At 45.1% G+C, this 15019-nt stretch overlaps 2 protein-coding genes and 1 long non-coding RNA gene across 17 annotated transcripts in view; all 3 read right to left on the reverse strand.

Moving 5' to 3' along the window:
• Window positions 1-385, reverse strand: part of LOC132450182 (adenylate cyclase type 3-like) — a 13507-nt gene extending 13122 nt beyond the window's left edge. The window contains exon 1 of the mRNA XM_060042215.1: window positions 1-385. This exon is cut by the window's left edge and continues 820 nt beyond it. The gene's annotated coding sequence lies outside the window, so the exon portion shown is untranslated.
• Window positions 386-816: 431 nt separating this feature from the next.
• Window positions 817-3063, reverse strand: LOC132449831 (elastin-like). The gene is made up of 2 exons (XM_060041657.1): window positions 2988-3063; window positions 817-2481 (listed from the first exon to the last, which is right to left on the reverse strand). Exons 1-2 carry the CDS (start codon window positions 3004-3006, stop codon window positions 1049-1051), a joined length of 1452 nt encoding a protein of 483 aa, XP_059897640.1. The 5' UTR covers window positions 3007-3063; the 3' UTR covers window positions 817-1048.
• A 1974-nt stretch (window positions 3064-5037) lies between these two features.
• LOC132450038 (uncharacterized) lies at window positions 5038-10709 on the reverse strand. 15 transcript variants are annotated; one of them, XR_009523768.1, is made up of 9 exons: window positions 7689-8285; window positions 7370-7471; window positions 7007-7039; window positions 6861-6945; window positions 6626-6706; window positions 6477-6539; window positions 6292-6403; window positions 5786-5928; window positions 5398-5600 (listed from the first exon to the last, which is right to left on the reverse strand). It is a non-coding gene; the product is annotated as an uncharacterized LOC132450038 (long non-coding RNA). The 15 variants fall into 15 exon arrangements; XR_009523767.1 differs by having other exon boundaries at window positions 7007-7044; XR_009523764.1 differs by having other exon boundaries at window positions 6981-7044.
• Window positions 10710-15019: the final 4310 nt, after the last annotated feature.

The following is a 15019-nucleotide window of genomic DNA, read 5'->3' on the forward strand; positions in this document are numbered from 1 at the left end:
CATTGTGATGACTGCTTTTGGTCTTAATTAGCCTACATGTGGAATAGCGTGTGCAATAATATTCAACAGCTCTGTGAAAGACGTTGAAAAGGTGCAGTCCCCCATAGTATTCAAGTTAAAAAATAAATAAAGTAAACAGTAATTTCATGGCTGCCTCTTAAAATGTAACAATTGTTGGACAGACTTCAGTTTGATATCCAATCACTTGACTTCTTCTTCCACCGTCTTTGTAAAGAAAAAACGATTAGTCTCAAATAAAATGTTGCAATAACCGAAAAGCGTACCGTAGTAAAAAATTGTTGTTTCCCTGATGCTTAGAGAAGGATATCGTTGAGTATCTCTACAGCTAAACACATCAGGTGTTAATTCGGCTCAAGGGTTATGTTTGTCTCTTTGCTCCTTCTCTCCTCTCCCCCCGCCCCTCTTGTCAACCCCCGCCCCACACCAACTTGTCTCAAATAACAAGACCTCTGATACTGTTGCCATGTTGAAACCAAACTGCCAGAAGGCAAGTGGGTCTCGACTCTAGACCCACTTGCCTTCTGGCAGTTTGGTTTCAAACTGCCAGACAACATGCTTCTAGTTCCTCTCTAGACTCTAGAGAGGAACTAGAAGCATTGTAATAGAAAAGTGAAATTTAGAGGTTCTACCTTCTACCGTTATATTTGAATCTTACATATTTATTTTATAAGTTACCAATTTAATAAGTGAGTAAGCATTAGTATCGTTATCGCTAATGGTATCCTTGATTCGAATAGTATCCAGCAATATATAAATTCTTCCCTCGATTTAGATTTTCACAAAAATAACAGATGATTTCCTTCTTTTTCGTTTATTCTCACGTGAAGAATAACAATAATAATTTTATTTGAAAACAAATTAAAGCTTAAAAGCGTGTACATGCATCGTCACAAAGACAAACAAACAATCAAACACAAATATTGTGTGTGTGAGTGCGACCGTGCGTTTAACAAGTGCGTGGTCTCCCCCTCATTCTCAGACCTATTGGTTCGTTCCAGTCCCAACAGCCCAACCGTCCGCCCGTCCCTCAGTCGTCGTGCGTGGCCGCCGCAGCCTTCACCGGCTGCTCCGCCATGCTCTTCAGAGTCTTTCCGAGCGCCAGCGCGACGGCGATGGCCACGCCCACCGCCCCCAGGCTCCCGAGGGCCGCCGTGCCCAGCGCGGCGGCCCCGAGGGCCCCGGCCCCGAACGGCGCCGCTCCCGTGGAAACCGTCTCCTTGCCGAGCTGCCTCATCAGGTCTGCGCCCGTGCCCGGCCCGTACTGCAGGTTAAAGGGGCTCCTGGGGGCCCCGCAGAAGAACGCCATGGTGGCGACGAGGGACACGGTGAGGGCCGACGCCAGGAGCTGGCACCACGGCGCCGCCGACGACCACGACGCGTACCCCACGCCCAGCATCACCCCGGCGACCACGGCGCCGTGGACCACGTTGGTGGCCCGGTGCTCCGCCTTCAACGCCACGCGGGACGCCGCCAGGGCCAGCCCCGTGGCCGCCGCCGCCCCCAGGATCCCCCCCAGGCAGCTGCGGGACCCCGCCCCCGTGCAGGCCGGGAGGACCACGCCCAGGGCGAGGCAGGACGCCGCCGCCGCCGCCATGGCCGTGCGGGCCGCGCCCTTGGTCCCCAGGCCCACGGCGCCCATGGTGCCCAGGGAGGCGCCCAGCAGGGGGGCGAATAGGACCCCCACCCAGAACACCGCCTCCAGCAGCAACGCCACCTCCGCCTCCCCGCCCGCCGCCGCCGCCGCAGCTCCATCGGCGCCCGCCTCGACCACGGGTTTCCCGCCGATGCCCAGGCCGATGGGGAAGCCCAGAAAGGCCACGACCACCACGCTCAGCGACAGCTTCCCCAGCAGGCCGCCGGGCCGGCGGTCCGACGGCGGCGGGGGCGCCCAGCGCTGCCTCAGGAACTTGCGGAGGCCCACGATGAACGAGACGCTCATGGCCGTGGCGAACAGCCCCAGCAGGACGCCCATGCGGCCCAGCACGGCGTTGGCGTGCAGCGTGACGTAGATGACCAGCAGGGCGGTGGCCGTCTCGTTCACGTCCGTCCGGACGTACGTCGACAGCACCAGCATGCACCCGGCCCCCAGGAGGCACCACGCTGGGGCCAGGCCGCCCAGTAAGCCGGCCGCCACCGCCCCCACGGCGGTGAAGGCTCCGGCCGCGCCGTCCGTCAGACGGCCGTCGTGTGGCGTGCCGCACCGCGCCAGGGTGGACATCAGCAGGGAGGCGAGGTTGAAGCCGAAGCCCAGGGAGAAGAAGGTGGCGGCGAACACGAGGCTCGCCATCACGCCGGCCACGCCCGTGGAGCCCACCTTGCCCGCCACCATGGCCAGGCCCGTGGCGCTGCCCAGAGGGCCGTCGGCGATCAGGCCAGGGTCCACCGCCATCAGCGCCGCGTCCCCCAAGGCAAACCCTGCCGCGGCGCCCGCTAGGGCGATCTTCGCTATGGCTAATGCACCTGGAGGGTCACGGATACATGATGGATATATGTTACTTTATAACTAACAATTTATGTGTTATATTATTATCATTATTTCGTTTTTGTATCCCCTACCCGGACCAGATAAAAAAAATGCTTTTCCTAAAGAGGCTTGTCCCTTTAAGAACAAAGGGAAACCAGGAAGTAGCTGTCTCATGTACAACTGGTAGGACTAAAATTAAAACAAACGTATAATTGCATTAATCTTTTTATATAGTATGAGTTAAAATGAACAATAAATCAGTTTATACGAAAAGCAGAGATACTTTGCCAATGCCCTTTCAACATTACACTTTTGCAAAGTGTGGCTCTAACGTTACTCCTCGTCTTTCATTACTAGTTTACCACAAGAATATTCACAATAGGTAGACCAAAGAATCTTCACAAAAAGAACCATACGTTCAGAGAAATGCTAAATTAATTGATAGTCTACCAATGTGGTTTTGCATGTCAGTAACTTCTGTTCATATAGTTGAAGAGCTCACCGAGGGTTTCTTCTGCCATTGTGTCGTCTGCTTCCTCCTACCACCTAGCCTTCCGTACCGACGCATGTCCTAAGCCCCGCCCCTTCTGATTTGGCGTCAATCAAATTGCCCACTGAATTACAGTTTAGATGGCTGACAATAAAATGGACCTCAAAGACATCAATAGATGGTTGGTCAATTTTTTTTTTTTTTGGGATGATACATATTAATATATGATATGCATTAAGTAATAATATATATGAATAGTAAATACAAATAAATACGTGTTTTTGGAGGAAATAGGTATAGTTAATTTATTGACAGTTATACAAAAAGAAATGTAATGCCAGTCAAAATGTTTGTTTGGTTCACTATAGATAAATTATATGTATGGTATTGTATATGTATTTTCTATTATATTCTATGTATCTTTATTTTTACAGTAATCAATTTGCTCTTGGATCATGGTTCATATAGTATTTGTGTCATCGTCTTTTCTTTTCTGATAATAATCCAAAACCCCAAACCCCAAAAAACGAACAATAAGGAAGCAATAATCTCTGGCTAAAAATATCAGATGAAAGACACGTGTTGCTTATCATTTAGCGAGAGGACTTATCATGCGGCATTAGCAGCCTCTAGTGGCTCGAGTTGTCGATACAGTTATAGCTATAATGTCTCGCTGCGGCTTGTAGGACATGGACATCCAACGTCCAAGTGCTGTCACTTGATTCCAATTGCCACCCCCACTGACGTCACTGGCTAATGCAAAAACATGCGTTTGTGAAATGAGTTTTTGGGTCCACTCCTTTAGCCAGGGGTGTTCTATTTCATGTAGGCTACGCCGTCTAGGCTTCGCCTTATGGGCTTGTCCTAATGTCTCGCTGCGGCTTGTAGGACATGGACATCCAACGTCCAAGTGCTGTCACTTGATTCCAATTGCCACCCCCACTGACGTCACTGGCTAATGCAAAAACATGCGTTTGTGAAATGAGTTTTTGGGTCCACTCCTTTAGCCAGGGGTGTTTCTAGGTTTCATAAACATCCGGGGCTTAGCCCAGACGGAAAATGAAAATGCCAAAATGATTTCTATGCTTTATTTTGCATGAACAACATTTTTTCATAATGCTTCACCTAAATAAACAAAATGCGCAGTTTATTATAGCTTAAAATAGCTACCTGACTGCTGTGCTGCTTATCCCCAAATGTCGAAAGTTCCATTCAAGTAATTTCAGAGTAAAATTAATACAAGTGAGAAAGACTTTACACACACACACATCTGACTGGGGATAGGATAGGTTAATTCATTTGAGGTGGTAAAAAGGTTATGTTTATTCTCTTGCCAGAAGGACTATCTAGACTAGGCTATAGGCCTACTATATTTTTTATTTTATTTTTTTAACCCAATTATATTCGGGGCTAATTAAACACAGGGTCTGTGATTAGGATGTCTGGATTCAGGGTCTGCGTTCAGGGCCTAATCGACCAGGTAAACACGTGTCCTGCCGTCCTCCGAGCTCAAGGAAACCAAGTTCCAGGTGGTTAATATTTAGCTCAGACGTCGTTCACTCAATACATTCATGATCCAAAATCTGACCGCAGCTGACCTCAGATCTCGTGAACCGGGCTTTTATTTCTTTCACTTCATATGTTTCGACCAATCCTGTTGCTGGAGGCAGAGTTATTTGCAGACAAACTAGACCAGCCCATGAAGATTTTAAAATGCAAATACACAGACATTCATGTATAATTAAGGTGTATGATAGCTCCCTCTGCTGGACAACAGTCTCACACCAAACTACATTTTCCGTTTGAACCATAGTACATTGATGTGAGACGGGTTGGTGGATTGAACGTGTTGTAGTAGCAGTGAATGGCCTGCGGGGCAATACGTACATTGTTAAATACATGAATAGGCTTGAATTTAGTAGTAATATGGAGGTTTCATATTTTTACAAAATGGATTATGTGAACATTGCTGAATAACAATCATGTATATTAAATGTATTGCAGGAGTTTAGCTTGACATTAACCAAGTTAAAGGACAATTAAATGAACCGCACCAAACACGTAGAAGTCAATGTGGGATTTTAATATATAAACAAAAACACTTGACAGAAGTTTAATACAATTTTGTAAAGGAAAGCAGAGGAAAACATTTTCCCAAATTAATCTTTTCAAAATGTCACCACCATTCCGAAAGCAAGTGAAGAGGTTTGTGTAAAAGCAGTCCTCCCTGACCAGCTCTGTCCCTGACTCTAAACCCTGACTCTCAACCCTAACGCTAAACCCTCTGAGGGCAGGAAGACGCGCCTTCAGTGTAAAGGTTTGAACCACAGAGAAGGAAGAAAAGAGGAAGCAGTAGAGAGTAGTGAAGTAGTGAGGTTAGTGACAGACGTGAGGGAAAGACGTTACGGTTACGTGTGGTTACATGTGGTGTCAAGAAGATCACTCCCACTGGAGGTCATTGATCCATCAGCCTCAGACTGCTGAGCTCAGCAGGTCTTCTGGAGGACGAGGCTCAGATGAACTGAGGAGACGGGACCAGCCGGATGTCAGGATCAGGGCGGGTTTAGCTCAGGGTGTGTCTACCCCCGACCAAACAGGATCAGGTGAGGTTCAGCTCAGGTGCGTCTGCCCGGACCAAACAAGGACATTAATTAGGTTCAATATTCAAAAGATGCAACATTATCTGAACCAAAGATAAGTCATTAAGGAGCAGGCAGGCTTTAGGGCGCCTTGCTCAAGGACACATCACTGTATTCTGGGGACTTGAACCCGGCACCATTGGTTTGAGAGTTGAACCCCCAACCCCCTACCTAGTCCACTATGTCCAGATAATGCAAACTTGAATGTATCCTTGATGGTAGAGTCCTGGTGGTCCTCAGGATTTGCCTTCCAGATGTACGGCTTCTCCATCAGTCCTCCAGATTCCTGTTCTGGTTACAAACGTAATTTGTCTCTAATGTAAGGTAACAAACACAGTAGTAGTTTTTCTCTAATGAAAGGTAACAAGCACAGTAGTAGTTGGGCTCTAATATCAGGTAACAAACACAGTATTAGTTTGTCTCTAATGTAAGGTAACAAACAGGAGTAGTTGGGCTCTAATATCAGGTAACCAACACGGTAGTAGTTTGTCTCTAATGTAAGGTCAAAAACACAGGAGTAGTTGGGCTCTAATGGCGCGTAACAAAGTAGCAGCTGTAGTTTGTCTGGTAAACAACCACAATAGTATTCCGTAACTTGTACCAGACAAACTAATCCTGCGTTACAACAAGTCTACTCTGTTTATTTTAGGCAAACTTCCTTTAGGCAGGATCCTTACGAGGATCCTGGTTGGTGGAGTGATGTCGTCCTCCAGAGTCTTGGCTCCTCCATCAGCTCTCCTCAGCCAGAGTCCTGGTCTGGAACAAACAGCGCGAGTCTGGCCCTAAAGTCTGGTAATAAACATGTAGTTCGTCTTATTTTTAAGCCCTTTATTTCCAGTTTGTTTGGTTAATACAAACTTACAATCCTTGTTGGTAGAGTGATGGTCATCCTCCAGATTCACGGCTCCCCAACCAGCAACACATTCTAGTAAGAAAACACAACGGTAGTTGGTTAACGCATGTCAAAGTAACAGCCCTTTAAGTCAACCATGTAAGTAAATACAAACTTACGAGGAATCCTTGTTGGTCGATTCCTAGTCGTCCTCCAGCGTCTCAGCTCCTCCAGCAGCACTCCTCAGACAGAGTCCTGGTCTGGAACAAACAGCGGAAGTCTTGCTTCAACATGTGGTAAAACAGCTGTAGTCGTCTGGTATATATGGTACAAATGTCGGTAGTTTGTGGTAGCAGTATTCTACGAGAAGTGGCAGTGAGTGTGATGATCACTTCAGAGTCAAGCTCCATCTACCCCACGACAGACGTCCTTCACCAGGCAGGGCCTCCACCAGCTCCTCCACAATGCAGGGCCTTCAGCATGACTCCTCCATCAGCTCCTTCAGAACGGCTCCTCCATCAGCTCCGTCAGCACGGCTCCTCCATCAGCTCCGTCAGCACGGCTCCTCCATCAGCTCCTTCAGCCATGGATTCCTGGTCTGGTTACAAACACAGATGGTCTCAGCAGTAAATCACCTGGGGACACAACACACCCCACCTCCTGCATCTGAGGTTCACTTGTAAAATGGAAGACAAATTTAAACACTTAAATTACACAACGTCTTCAGATTGTCGCGTTCAGCAATTCATCCACTACGGTCGTAGCAGAACTAGTAACATTAATGGCTCATATGACTCTTGCATAACCCCCGTATGAATTAACTTAAATCATAGCTGGGCACAGATTTAAAATCATAAGATGATCAAAACCAGACCTAAACTACCGTGGATTTTAGTGTTTCAGATGAGCTTGGTGATGGTTACCCTCTGGTCCGGTGCTGCAGGCCCCTGGTCTCCAGCCTCAGTCTCCGGTCCACCCTGGCACCACAAGCCTCCGGTCCCCAGCCTCTCAGCCTCGCCTTTCAGCTACAGCAGCAGGTTTATATCAGCATTTGCCCAACAATTAACTTAATTGACTCTTCCGAAACATTATTTTATAACTCAAGGCTAGAAAAGACTTGAGACCAGACATGAGCATCCCGTTTTTGGGAATGAAGACGGAGCAGTCCACAAGTTTAAAGAAGTGGTTCAGGCCATGCATTGAAACTGACCCGAGAAGACTCTACTCACACAGAGCATTGACCTGTTCTGGAGGACTTCTGACAGGAGGTGGAGGTCTGGCTCTGGTTGAGGAGGTGGAGGTCTTACTCTGGGTGAGGAGGCAGACACCTTGGGACAAACTACATGTTACCTTTTTAACCTTGTACAGTTCGAAAGTATCTTCTACTGTAACATGTGGGAATGACAGCCATTATTTTAGCTTTGATATTATCCAGTTCGTAACTCTGCACCAAAGTCGTGGTTTAATGTCATTCCATTGGGTATGGTTTAACTTCTGTGGCAATTAATGATAGCAGATATTTAGAACGTACAAAAGCTGAAGTAACAAAGAACACTAAGCAGTATCAATATTAAATCAAATATACTCAGCCATATTCAGGTGCTGGGTTCCGTTGAAGAAATGTCAAATTATCTTCCACCTTGAAATGATTTTCAGCCTTCCCTGATGTCAAAAATGGGCCCGCAAGTAGAACGCTGTTTTGTACGTAGTGAAAGTCCCGTCATGTCATCGTGGTTAAAAGTACGGCGCAACCATCGGAAATTATCAACATATTGTACGACGTACGTCTCAGTATGTATTTAATACCAAACTTAAGTTGTTTAAGATAGGGGGCAACAATTCTCAATGGAAACCGTTCCTCCAGATTCCCTCAGGGGACTCCCGTCCAACTAACTGCTAGGTGGTTTCTTAAGGTTGTCAAGACTACAACGTTCTATGCTAACCATTGGGACTAAAATCAAGTGACCGCACTCAGAACCTTCCACGGCGGGAAGCACAAACCGTCCGACTGGAATCCGAACATTCCGGCCGGAACCAACCAACGAAAAAACAGAACCAGCGCCTCACCTTGAGCTGAACGGAGGAAGATCCTGAAGTCCAGCGATGGTCTTCATTTAAACACAGCCAACAGACTTACCTTGAGGAGATCTGTTTGTTGCTGTTGGTAATTACTACTATTCAGTGTACCTTTACATTATTATGCACCCAGTGTGTACAAGTTATATCACTCAAAACCATACGAAGAACCAAACTACCATGTATGTCCCACAACAACCTTAAACCTAAAATCCTGGAATCATTCAATACAAAACCGTGTCTATATTTTACAATTATCTAGATTATTCAGGGTACAAACCATACAGAGCAAATCTAAACGTTGAGCTCACAGAGAGCCGACCATAGCCCTGCAACGTCACCCTGACCGCCTCATCACCAACAGCAAATAATGCCAGCCAGCCAACACATGTACAGGTCCAGTGAGAAGTGGGCATCTGAGTGAAAGGACTGCCCATAATAAAAAGAAGCCTGAGTCCTGACCTATCCAACCATCTTCATGGTTTAAAGATTTACAGACTTGACATTCCATTGTGTTCTAATCACCTTAGTCTGCTCCCTCGTTACTTATAAAACTCTACATCGCTATCACTAGAGTGTTGCATCCTACTCATGGGGGTGTGGTCTGAGTGAGCAGAGATGCATGCTGGGATACAGTGCTGTCTGAAGTCTTCAGTTCCATAGACACGCCCCTCAGGAGAAACCAAGTGGTTGAGAATCTGTCGTGACATCAGTTACATGAGCTGGAATAGCCTTCAAGATGGTGCCAGGATTCTCAGAGGAGAAAGGCCAAGAGGAAGATGTGAGGGTTCTTCCTCTCAGCCAGTGGAACACAACAATAGTCTTCAACAGAGTACCATGGAACACTTTAAAACATTCTCCACTTTACACCTTGAAGCCCCAGTGAAGGTTTCCTTACCTCCTCAGCTGAAGAGCACAACTTCAGCTCGAAGAGCACACTAGCTGGAGTACCCGGATTGGTTCTGATTTAAGGGAACCAATCGTCCAGCTAGTCCTGTCCGAAACAAATACAGTTCAGCCTGAGAAGACGTGCAACTGAGAGCAAGACAAGATCCACAGGGCTCTCCATCAATCCAGCCAGGTAGGAAGAGCCGTCTCATTACAGGTCTGAAGGTCGTCTTGAATATCCATTGAGGTCCCTTTCCAACGTCAGGCTCTCCTTGTGGAATTCCTTTTGGTGTCCATCCTCCATTGATCCTGATTGGTGTAGTCCTAGTTTGAAGTCACTGATCTGAACACGCCGCTTGCATCCTTTTACACTTGAGTTGGATACTCTCCTTCCTTCCCAGTGTGTTGGATCTCGCTCCGGAGCGTGGCTCAGATCTCTTCATGTCTACTGGAGGCCCTTAAGTAAACGTGTGGCCGTCCATCAGGTATGATTTAGATGACCATTCCAATATCCCAAGCCAATCACACAGACCCCCGTATGAACATTATCACTGTCAAAGCAAGCCGGACACACACACTTAGAACCCAGGACAGGCACATAGAACCCCATGCCAGGTGTGAGTGGGACACACACACAGTAGAACCCTAGCGATGCTCACACACACGCACACGCACACACGCACACACGCAGGGTAAAAACCTCATGCCAAATAACATTCCATCACCCCCCCCCCCCCCAGCTCTCCTGCCAGGGCACCCATAACAGAACAACCAATATCTCCAGAGACGTAAATTATGTACAACATTCTTCAGTGGCGTCCCACATTGGTGATGGATTATGCTTGGCGTCTCCAAAATGTGTCCCAGGTTGATTCAACGTCTCTGAAGTCATGTCTTTGTAGTCCAGTGGTTTCCTGAATGAGGGGCCTTCACAGATGCAAATGGTGCAGCTTTAGTCAGCCTGAGAACAGGAAGGAGGTCATCTGTTCAGAAGACCACCCAGTGGAGGGGGTGGCTCTTGAGGAGCAGGATCCATATGGGGATGGCCCCAAATAAGACCTTCTTGGAAATGAAACTGTTCCTGAGGAGTCACGATGCCTGGAGGGGACTGTTGAATGTGTTCCATGGTTCTGTGTCAGACTGAAGTCGTGTTTCAGTCGTTGAGATGAGGAGCCGCCTCATCTCCCCCTGGCGTTTCTCCTTCTGAATCCCTGTCTCCATCTTTAAGAACATTCCAGTCCATGTAACTGACGTCACAACAGTTTCTCAAACACCCGGTTTCCCCTGAGTGTCTGCAGACCTGTAGACAGCTCTGTATCCCAGTATGTACCTCTGCTCACTCAGACCACACCCTCATCAGTAAAGTAACACTCATGTGATGAAGATGCAGAGCTCAGGAGAGTAGAATGAAAGAAGACTGAAGATATCAGAACCCAATCCATTACTCCAGCTCACAACAATAACTAGGAGCCTGTAACCTTTTTAACAAATCATTAAAACCAACATAAACCAAACACCTAAGTAACCCATGAACAAATAAAACATCATTCATACTCAGATCAACCTTCAGGTAACAGGTTAACTCACCAGGAAGCCAAAATACATCAATGTGCCCAAGAATAATGAGGAATTAATGACTTACAGTTTGCAGTTCATCTTCATGGTTAAGTTGGGATACTCACAGAACTGCAGTTAAATATCCATGATCGACCTTTGAAGGATGGAACAGTTAACTCATGGTCCAAATTTCAAATGAGAGTTAAGCCACCACAATCCCCGATTTCCTTCACACATTATCAGGGATTTATATTCAGGCGAGCTGCGGCAGGTGAGCCAATTAGTACAACTATAATGCAGGTTCGGCACCCTGTGGTATTCTTGGCAACAGTGAGAGGCTATTTCAGCTCCGTGTTTGATCTTAAATGACCTCCCTCGTTTTAATTAAAGGGATGAGTCTGATTTGACTGATTTAGATTCAAACTTCAAAACGCAGAAAGTCTTCTTTCAATTCACCTTACTGTGTGCGCGAGTGTGTGTGTGTGTGTGTGTGTGTGTGTGTGTGTGTGTGTGTGTGTGTGTGTGTTTGAAAGTGAGAAGGAAGCTTTCATCAAAGAGACCAGAGAGACTCATTCACTGGTTAAACTGGAGTCATCGCCTACCACCACACACGTTAACACACACACACACACACACACACTACAGACAAACATCATACAGACACACACAATACACCATATAGATTCACACCATATCCACACACACACCACAGATACACATAGATTCACATACAATATTGATACACACAACATATAGATAAAAACCATATGCACACACAAACGACAGATACAAACCATATATATATTGTGGCACCCCGTTCTCCCAATGAGCCGGGTTCCACGTATAAACCACGCTTGGCAGTGAGGGTTAAAGCCTCATTCAGCATTTATTGCATATATCTGAGACAATACATTACACTCACAGTCTCTAGGGCCTCCGTGGGCCTCTAGCCGCTCGCGGACCCGAGCGCTTCCTCCTTCCTCGCTCCCGTTCCTAGTCTCCCCAAATGTCAGTCCTCGTGCTCCTTTTAACATGGCTCCTCGGCTTTCGGCCAGGTGTCCCCCAATCCCGCTGATTGGGGTTCGGTCGGTGCTCTCCGTCGCCGGCTGGTGGGTGACGGTGGTATCGGCCATCCAGGACCAACCCTCGGGCTGGTCCGGGCCGAGGTTTAAGTGGCGGGATGCCACAATATACACGCACACACCATAGGTATACACCATATAGATACGCACACATCATAGTTACACACCATATAGATAAACACGATAAAGATAAACACACCAAATAGACACACACCAAAGATTAACTTAATATAGATACAAACTATATAGATACCCCCCCCCCCACAAACACACAACACACACACACACACACACACACACACACACACACACACACACACACACACACACACACACACACACACACACACACACACACACACACACACACACACACACACAAACACAGGTTGCTGTTTATTCTCTTGCCAGAAGGACTATGTCTATCACGACTAGGCTACTTATAAATGTTTATGATTATTATTATTATTATTATTATTTATTTTTATTTACATATTCGGGGCTAATTAAATAACATCCGAGGCTTTAGCCCTGAATAAAACAGCATAGGGACGCCACTTCCTTAAGCTAACTTATTTATCCACGATAGCAAACACTTTAAATATAATTACATGCAACTTATTTATCTCAACAAAATTTCAAATAGTATACTAGATACATACAAATATATACAAAGGAAAATATACGAAAATGAAATGGCTAAAGTTAATGCAAAATTATGATGTAGTCGAGTATAAACCAGTCTACTCTCATTGCAGTCTTTGGAAGTTAATTCTGACTGATATACTGTTATCTTCCACAGCATGACATAACACATCTCAGGAAGTGGTGGTGCTCCACTTTGTAGGAGAATCTCCATACTGAAGGGTATAGTTCTTCTGAAGCTGTGAATTCCAATATTAACACAACCGTAACAATGACCTACAAAAACTATTTGTGTGTGCGTGTGTGTGTGTGTGTGTGTGTGTGTGTGTGTGTGTGTGTGTGTGTGTGTGTGTGTGTGTGTGTGTGTGTGTGTGTGTGTGTGTGTGTGTGTGTGTGTGTGTGTGTGTGTGTGTGTGTGTGTGTGTGTGTGTGTGTGTTTATGCAGTCATTGCAGACGGTTTGCTCATTTCACGGAGGAGGGCTGAGAGATGGCAAGAGGAACTCTACCACCTATCTTCGGTATCCCGAGGAAGCGCAAAGTGTCCGAAATGGAGGAGACATAATATTTGTCTTTTCTTTATTATTATTTTTTTTATTGGTTTGTTTGAAGAGAAGAGCAGAAAATAAAATTGATAATATCAGTTGTCTGATATGAGGAAAGTGACGGTTTCCCCGTCAAGTGAACCGTCCGTCTTTGCTCTTTTTTTGCCAACCAGTTTACGTGCGGGATTCCAGAATTAAAACGATAATATTCAACATGTCTAATAATATGGCAGCAACATTTTAGAACAGTTGAATGTTCACTACAACAGATGTTGAACACCAACATGCTTATGTAAAATCAGCATAATACCATATTCAGCTATGGACAGTTTTGCGTTGTGCATCATAGCATACGTCAGCCTACACAGACAATGTTCTGAATAAAATGAAACGATAATATGATAAATATCATAAAAAGGGTGGATGTCAATAATTTAATGAAAAATCATGTTGTATGATAAAATTATACAAAAAAAAACAACATAAGGGAAATAATAGAACTACACACATACATTTTAATGTCATGTATATCCTCTTTATTGATGATTGATTATTGTGTATTGGCATCACCTCAGTAGTGCAGTGGAGTGCACTCTGCCTAACCCACTGGAGACCGCGGCTCAATTTCTGTGGAAAACACAATATCTTTAATTTTAAACGTAATGCTATCATGTCAATTGCACTGTCATATGTAACCACAGGCAATTTTGAATTACCATTCTCAGTGGGAAGTGGAGAGAGCTGTGAGTAAAACCCCTGGAGACCGGGGTTCAAGTCCGGTTAACTTCCTCTGTTGGAAGTCTCTTATCTCTATTTCATGCGAATTATGAAGTCAAGTATAACCATTGTGTTGTCTTCTTTCAGTGTCTTGATGGTGCATTGCTAAGTTTGGTGGTAAACACTCTAAACAGTTCAGGTTCGGATACCTGCAAAATAATCGATAGGGGTAATACTGTCGTTATTTATTGGTCAACATGGAAAAAACATTAGGGGTAACTCCGTTGTTTTTATATCGGCCGTCATGAAATAAACATAAGGGGTAACACTGTCGATATTTTTAAAATAAAACATAGGTAGCAACACTGTTGTTTTTCTTTGGTCGTCATGAAAAAAAACACAAGGGGTAACGCTGTCGTTTTTTATTCGTCGTCATGAAAAAAAACATAAGAGGTAACACTGTTGTTTTTTATTGGTCGTCATGAAAAAAAACATAAGGGGTAACACTGTCGTTTTTATCGGTCGACATGAAAAAAAACATAAGGGGTAACACTGTTGTTTTTTATTGGTCGTCATGAAAAAAAACATAAGGGGTAACACTGTCGTTTTTTATCGGTCGACATGAAAAAAAACATAAGGGGTAACACTGTTGTTTTTTATTGGTCGTCATGAAAAAAAACATGAGGGGTAGCACTGTTGTTTTTTATTGGTCGACATGAAAAAAAACATAAGGGGTAACACTGTTGTTTTTTATTGGTCGTCATGAAAAAAAACATAAGGGGTAACACTGTGGTTTTTTATTGGTCGACATGAAAAAAAACATAAGGGGTAACATTGTTGTTTTTTATTGGTCGTCAGGAAAAAAAACATAAGGGGTAACACTGTCGTTTTTTATTGGTCGACATGAAAAAAAACATAAGGGGTAACACTGTCGTTTTTTAGTGGTCGACATGAAAAAAAACATAAGGGGTAACACTGTTATTTTTTATTGGTCGTCATAAAAAAAAACATAAGGGGTAACACTGTTGTCTTTGTCAAAAAAATCACAAGGGGTAACACTGTCGT

Source organism: Gadus macrocephalus, chromosome 21, assembly GCF_031168955.1.
Source record: "Gadus macrocephalus chromosome 21, ASM3116895v1".
Taxonomy (NCBI): domain Eukaryota; kingdom Metazoa; phylum Chordata; class Actinopteri; order Gadiformes; family Gadidae; genus Gadus; species Gadus macrocephalus.